The sequence below is a fragment of the Mirounga leonina genome, unplaced genomic scaffold (genome assembly GCF_011800145.1).
Source record: "Mirounga leonina isolate KUSES-001 unplaced genomic scaffold, KU_Mleo_1.0 Mir_168, whole genome shotgun sequence".
Classification (NCBI taxonomy): domain Eukaryota; kingdom Metazoa; phylum Chordata; class Mammalia; order Carnivora; family Phocidae; genus Mirounga; species Mirounga leonina.
The window spans coordinates 19,095,766-19,103,114 of NW_023270426.1; the positions used below are offsets into that span (position 1 = coordinate 19,095,766).

The 7,349-nt window shown below is 42.3% G+C and overlaps 1 protein-coding gene across 1 annotated transcript; it reads left to right on the forward strand.

Annotated features, from left to right (window-relative positions):
• The first annotated feature begins 2,462 nt into the window (after positions 1-2,462).
• Positions 2,463-4,994, forward strand: LOC118016648 (vesicle-trafficking protein SEC22b-like). Its single transcript, XM_035014152.1, has one exon. It carries the CDS (start codon positions 2,560-2,562, stop codon positions 3,205-3,207), a length of 648 nt encoding a protein of 215 aa, XP_034870043.1. The 5' UTR covers positions 2,463-2,559; the 3' UTR covers positions 3,208-4,994.
• The last annotated feature ends 2,355 nt before the right edge of the window (positions 4,995-7,349 follow it).

Here is a 7,349-nt window from a genome sequence, read left to right on the forward strand (position 1 = left end):
GGTCACCCCCAATTCCTTGTCCCTAAATCAAAGCCTTAACTGCCCTGCCGGTTCCCCAACTATTTTGGTTCACGAACTTATTTGAGACCCTTGTGCCAACCGAATCGTTTTCGCAGTAGAATTTACCAACACAACAGAGCACAAAGCTCTGCATCAAATTTTAAGAGGTTCAGGACGTTCTGACGAGTCAGGGAGCCCATGTTAAGACCTCGCCTGCCCCCAACACTTTTGCCTATTCGGGCATAAGCCAGGGGCTGTATTTTGTACATAAATGTACATTGTTATATATATATGACTACCATTTGTTGAGTGCTTAGTACATTTTTGCGGTACATTTTCTTATCCTTTCAACAATCCTTGGAGGTAAGAATTCTAATCTCCACCAAGGTTTAAAAAGCTTAAGTCATTTGTCATTGCTGAAAAAAGGGCTAAAGGAATTAAAAGCCCGATCCCACGAATACAATTTAGGCCTTTCTTTATTCCTCCCAAATTGAGAGAGGACCAGGGTTTGACCATCCTTTTTCTGCTGCAATAAGGCTGAAGAATATCAGATGGTAGCTATAATTGTGGGTCTAGAGTTGTTGATTCCGTGTGTTGTACACCTGAAACTAATGTAGCATTGTGCGTCAACTATGCTTAATCAGTTTGAAGAACAGGACCCACTCCGAAAGCTAACAGTGGTTCATCATGCTGTTACTTTTTAATTTTTTTTTATTTTAAAAGGATTTTATTATTTTTTAAAAAGATTTTATTTATTTATTTGTCAGAGAGCGAGGGCCCAAGCAGAGGGAAGGGCAGGCAGAGGGAGAAGCAGGCTCCTTGCTCAGCGGGGAGTCAATCCCAGGACCATGGGATCATGACCTGAGCTGAAGGCAGACGCTTAACTGACTGAGCTACCCAGGCATCCCAGTATTTTATTTATTTTAGTCAAAGATTTTATTTCTTATGCAAGAGAAGGGGAGGCGCGGGGCAGAAGCAGAGGGCGAGGGAGAGAGAAGCAGACTCCCTGCTGAGGGCAGAGCCTGATCCACGCTCAGGATCCCATGACCCTGAGATCATGACCTGAGCTAAAACCAAGAGTCAGGGCGCCTGGGTGGCTCAGTCGTTAAGCGTCTGCCTTCGGCTCAGGTCATGATCCCAGGGTCCTGGGATCAAGTCCCACATCGGGCTCCCTGCTCTGCGGGAAGCCTGCTTCTCCCTGTCCCGCTCCCCCTGCTTGTGTTCCTGCTCTCGCTATATCTCTCTCTGTCAAAAAAATAAATAAAATCTAAAAAAAAAAAAAAAAATTAAAACCAAGAGTCAGAGGCTTCACCAGCTGGGCCACCCAAGAGCCCCAATCACACAGTTATTCATAAGTAGGGCACTAGTGTAGTTGAACTGGTCCTGTTACCCCACTGTGATGGCCAAACTCCTTCCTGTGCTAAACTGTCTTAACAAAATGATGCTTCGGCTAAAGTTAAATGTTTTCTGTTTTCCTAGAAATTATACTAATCTACTTATTCTAGAGAATCCTTACAGCACAACAGTTGGCTAGAGGCAATGCCTTCTGAGTCCAGTAATTTGTTTTTACAGAGGTGTCACAGATGTGTCTCCGAGGTGGCAGAACTTGATTTGGACCTCGAAGGTGAAAAATTTGGATAAGGCAAGTGGGGTGTGCCAGGTGAGAGAAATGTATGCAAGAGGGCTCTTGTAGTGGGCCAGAAGCAGGGCATAAAGTGGATAAGGAGGTACAAACTTCCAGTTATAAAATAAATAAGTCACAGAGATGAAAAGTACAGCATGGGAAATGTAGTCAATAATATTATAATAACATTGTATGGTGACTACACTTACTGTGTTGAGCATTAAGTCTAGAATTGTCAAATCGGTGTGTTGTACACCTGAAACTAACGTAACATGTCAACTATACTTCACTTTAAAAAATTTTTTAAATTTTATTCATTTATTTATATTTATCTACTTTAGAGAAAGAGCACGTGCGCGTGTGTGTGTGTGCAAGCAGGGGGAGGAGCAGAGGGAGAGGGAGAGAGAATCCTGCAGCACAGCCCCCGCTGATTGCGGAGCCCTGTATTGGGCTCCCACCAAGGACCCCGAGATCATAACCTGAGCCGACATCAAGAGTCGGTTTCTTCACCAACTGAGCCACCTAGGCGCCCCAACTTCTTGGTTTTTTTAAGTGAAGTCCCTAGAATAGACAAAAGTCAACTTGATTTTCTCCAGACTGCATTCAGTCTGGTAGGGCTTCCCAGTCCAGAGATAGGTCTAGACGGACTTGAACCCAAACCCAAGTGCTAGGAGAACCATAAAAGTGGTGCTGTAACTTGGTAATGTTTGTAATCTCTCTAGTTAGTGAAATTTTGCTAATCCCACATCAAATGGGACTACAGTTCCAATACTGAATTTCACCTTTAGTTGCTTTTTGCTCAAGAAAGCAGTGAACCGAGACGCGAGCAGCTGGCTCTTCGGGAACTAAGAGGTGTAACTGTTGTCACGGCAGAGGAAGTCAGGAGGACGTCCTCGGCCATCCCGGCCAGTGTTGGGTCCCTGTAGCCTGTGAAGATGGTGTTGCTTACGATGATCGCCCGTGCGGCGGACGGGCTCCTGCTGGCCGCCTCGATGCAGGAGGACGAACAGTCTGGCCGGGATCTTCAACAGTACCAGAGTCAGGCTAAGCAACTCTTTCGCAAGTTGAATGAACAGTCCCCTACTAGATGTACTTTGGAAGCTGGTGCCATAACTTTCCACTACATTATTGAGCAGGGAGTTTGTTACTTGGTTTTGTGTGAAGCTGCCTTCCCTAAGAAACTGGCTTTTGCCTACCTAGAAGATTTGCACTCAGAGTTTGATGAACAGCATGGGAAGAAGGTGCCCACTGTGTCTAGACCCTATTCCTTTATTGAGTTTGACACCTACATTCAGAAAACCAAGAAGCTCTACATTGACAGCCGTGCTCGGAGAAACCTAGGCTCCATCAACACTGAATTGCAAGATGTGCAGAGGATCATGGTGGCCAATATCGAAGAAGTGTTACAACGGGGAGAAGCACTCTCAGCATTGGATTCAAAGGCTAACAATCTGTCCAGTCTGTCCAAGAAATACCGCCAGGACGCGAAGTACTTGAACATGCATTCCACTTACGCCAAACTTGCAGCGGTTGCTGTGTTTTTCATCATGTTAATAGTGTATGTGCGATTCTGGTGGCTGTGAAGTAGTGAATCCAGTCACTGGCAAGGGTGAACCTAGAGCTCGGCAGGTGTATGTTTTCAGGAAACTGAGCTCACAGAGGTGTGTATTAGAGTTCCAAGTGGAACTTCTGCTTCTAAAGACCTTGCAAGGAAAGACATGTCCTGAAAATGAAATGTTACACCTCATTTGATGAAGCTTACGCCTTTGTAGAAAGTCTCTTTTGGGGGCAGAGGCTTTCTCTGGGTGCTGAGCTGTATACGTTAGGGAACAGTAGATTGTTTTATTTTGTTTTTTCCCTCCCAGTGTTTTTACATTTTTAAAACAGCACTGAGTGGGGCATTTCCTTTCTCTAATGGAGCCATCAGTGAGATCTGGCTTAGCCAACCTGTGCTAGCAACAGTCTGAAATTCCTTCAGAGAAGGCAGCCCGTTGGGAAGTTTTCCCACTCTAATCAACATTCCTTTTGTTGGTGACATTTGTGATTTTCAGTTTTTGATGGCCTTGTAAACAAGACTCCACTATGTGAAGGTTAATTGCTGTGCTGTAAAGATGTTGTCTGTTGGCCCCTGTAGGAAGTTGACCTTTGTTGTTTTCATTTTATGATATTTTGCTTATTGCACAACTGCTTTAGGGTTAAATGAATTATATTAAGATGCCTTGAAATTATATTATAGCACTCCTTGATTAAGAAGCTAAAGTGTTTTCTGTCATTTTCTCCTTAAAAGACTTAAATTTAGTTTGGGACATTCTTAATTTTATCTTTCAGCATCCAGTTTGTATTAATAGAAGAGTAAGTATAGCATACAGATAGCCAGAGTCCCCTGACTTAATGGGAAGAAAGGCCCAGCCCATCACTACAGCTTTGTCCTGCCCCTTCTTACTTTCTCCACTGTAGTTTTCCCCACTCTCTTTTCCTCCTGCTGAAATTTTAAAACTTCTCTGCACCCAGTAGTTTCATGTCCATAAGCATCCTCTCAGGATATTCTTGAATTTCAAAATGGAAAATGTTTAGCTGTGTAGTTAGATTTAAATTTTTACAGAGCAGCTACTCAAACTACTAAATACATTTATCTGAATAAGTCTCTGAGAACACCTTGTACCTGCTTCAGTTTATGTAAATTCTCTGAGAATGTTCTAGAGTTAGATAACTCATTTAAGTGGCTTCTATTAACAAATAAAAGTACCTGTGATTTTTCCCTTTTTTGCTCAGGGATGATGGGGATTTCCTTTTACCTCCTGAGGTAGAATTTTTTAAATGGGGAGACTAGACCTCTTAAATATTATCACAAGGATCTACAATATAAACTAGAATTTACACATACTGCAAATATTTCTTTAAGTCCTATAGGAAAATGAGCCAGCTTCTTACTTCTTAACATCTTTGGAGAGAACTTTAACTAGTAAACAATTTTATGACTAAGGGATCATCAAAGCTACTGTCCTGATTCCTGATAGAGAAAAAAAATCCTATTTCCTAATAACAAAGCAAGGAGAAGTGGCTTATTTTGTTCCTGATAAATTAGAGAACTAGAATAAATTTTTTTTCTTTCCATTTTGGACCTAAGTCTCCCAATTGGAGTATGTGCATGAAATATGAAGTTACTTTTTATAGAGAATAAGTGCTTTTAAGTCCCTAAAAGGCTTGTCCCTAGAGTAATGATATTGGTAATAAAAGCCTGAAAGTCTGAAAACCTTAGTGGTACCATAACATTTGGTTCTTCTATAGGAGTGGAGAGTGGCAGCTCGTTGTTGAGAGTTGCATGCAGCAACCAAGTGGCCAGCAATGAAATAAATACTTCTAGAATGTTCAAAAAAAAAAAAAAAAAAAAGCAAGCAGTGAACCAAAATCTGCATTTTGACCCCTGTAACACCTGTACCTCGCCTCAATTATTTCTTCTTTTTTACTTTTAACAGCCTTGAAATCTGTTCCATGCAAAACCCTTTGACTGGAGGAATGTGTTACCCATTAACCCAAGCCCTTCCGATACAATCAAGGAAGAAAGCTCTTTTTATTTTTGCAACATAAAGGGCTTGTTTGTAGTGGCATATTGCCATCACTGAAGTTAGTGACTTTATTTATTATTATTTTTTTTTAAGATTTTATTTATTTATTTGAGACAGAGAGAATGAGAGGGAGGAGGGTCAGAGGGAGAAGCAGACTCCCTGCCGAGTAGGGAGCCCGATGCGGGACTCGATCCTGGGACTCCAGGATCATGACCTGAGCCGAAGGCAGTCACTTAACCAACTGAGCCACCCAGGCGCCCTTAAGTTAGTGACTTTTTTTTTTTTTAAAGATTTTATTTATTTGAGACAGAGAGAATGAGAGAGAGAGAGCACATGAGAGGGGGGAGTGTCAGAGGGAAAAGCAGGCACCCTGCCGAGCAGGGAGCCCGATGCGGGACTCGATCCAGGGACTCCAGGATCATGACCTGAGCCGAAGGCAGTCGCTTAACCAACTGAGCCACCCAGGCGCCCTGAAGTTAGTGACTTTAATAAACATCTTAAATTACTTGTTACGACGCCCCAAATCAAAACCCACATTCCAAAGCAAGGCTTACTTTATATACTAAGTAATAGCCAGAAAATTATTGAGCCTTGATGTCAAACTTTATTTTTAAATTTTCATTCATTTAAAGATTTTTAGGGGCGCCTGGGTGGCTCAGTTGGTTAAGCGACTGCCTTCAGCTCAGGTCATGATCCTGGAGTCCCGGGATCGAGTCCTGCATCAGGCTCCCTGCTTGGTGGGGAGTCTCCTTCTCCCTCTGACCCTCCCCCCTCTCATGCTCTCTCTATCTCATTCTGTCTCTCAAATAAATAAAATCTTTAAAAAAAAAATTTATTTGAGAGAGAGCACACAGGAGCTGGGGGGACGGGCAGAAGGAGAGGGAGAGTGAAAGGGAGAAGCTGACTCCACGCTAAGTGCGGAGCCTGACTTGGGGCTCCATCCCAGCACCTGGAGTTCATGACCAGAGCCGAAGTCAGATGTTTTACTGACTGGGCCACCCAGGCACCCCTAATTTTTATTTATTTTTTTAAGATTATTTAAGGTCTACCCAACATGGGGCTTGAACTCACGACCACCAAGATCAAGAGTTGCATGCTCTTCTGACTGAGCCAGTCAGGCACCCCCTTAATGTCTAACTTTAAATAAATCAAGGTTAAGAGGCTTTGTAAATAGAGGTCCTGACTTTTGTCAGTGAACTGCATCCCCAGCTGAACCCTATATAAGGGATGCCACAAAAACAGGGCCTTTTTTAGGACCTTTGTTTTGTTTTAGGACTTTCTAGTTAACAATTTTTTTTTTTAAAGGGCAGAGAGGGAGAGAGAGAATCTTTTTCTTTTTTAATGTTTTTTGTTTATTTATTCATGAGAGTCAGAGAGAGAGAGAGAGAGGCAGAGGCAGAGGGAGAAGCAGGCTCCCCGCCTAGCAGGGAGCCTGATGCAGAACTCGATCCCAGGACCCTGGGATCATGACCTGAGCCGAAGGCAGACGTTTAACCATCTGAGCCACCCAGGCGCCCCTCTAGTTAACAATTTTTAAGCAATGCCTTTCCTTTCAAGGAGGAGGACAGTGGCCACCACCCAAAGGGCTTCATTTACATTTACATTGTTTCTTAGGAAGTTTCCCTATTCCGAACAAAGTGTCTTTCACATTCTGCAGGGGGTTCTGACTCTTGCATTACTTGTACCTTTGAAAATTACATAGCTAAATTCAGGAAAATGAGCTAAATAAACTGGAGATCATTTATTTCACATTATTTGTTCCTTCACTGCACTATTTTTATCTTCTTGTTAGTTTCAACTCAACAAATAATAAGTCCAGAGGTAAATTTATTTGATGGACACAACTGTAATAGAATTGTGATTGCTTATGTTAAAAGAGCTAGCCCAAAGCTTGTTGTCATTCTGTACATTGTTGTGGGAAAGATTTAAAGGAAGGAAGGGTTTAAGTCTCAAAAGTAGCTCGATAATCCTTACCAAAATGATTAATGTTTTTCTTCACTGATGAACCAGTGATCATTTAGTGATATTGATGTGGGAAACAAAGGCAAGAGAAAAATTATTAAATTTCCTTACTACCTAGAGCCCACTGACAAGTCCTTGAAACAGGCAGAGTGACATTCCTCTAGGGACTCAACTGCCTCGATGTTAATACTTTGCAA

Excerpts from the sequence above, each read along its gene's own strand:
- LOC118016648 (XM_035014152.1), top strand. The coding sequence starts at position 2,560 with ATGGTGTTGCTTACGATGATCGCCCGTGCGGCGGACGGGCTCCTGCTG.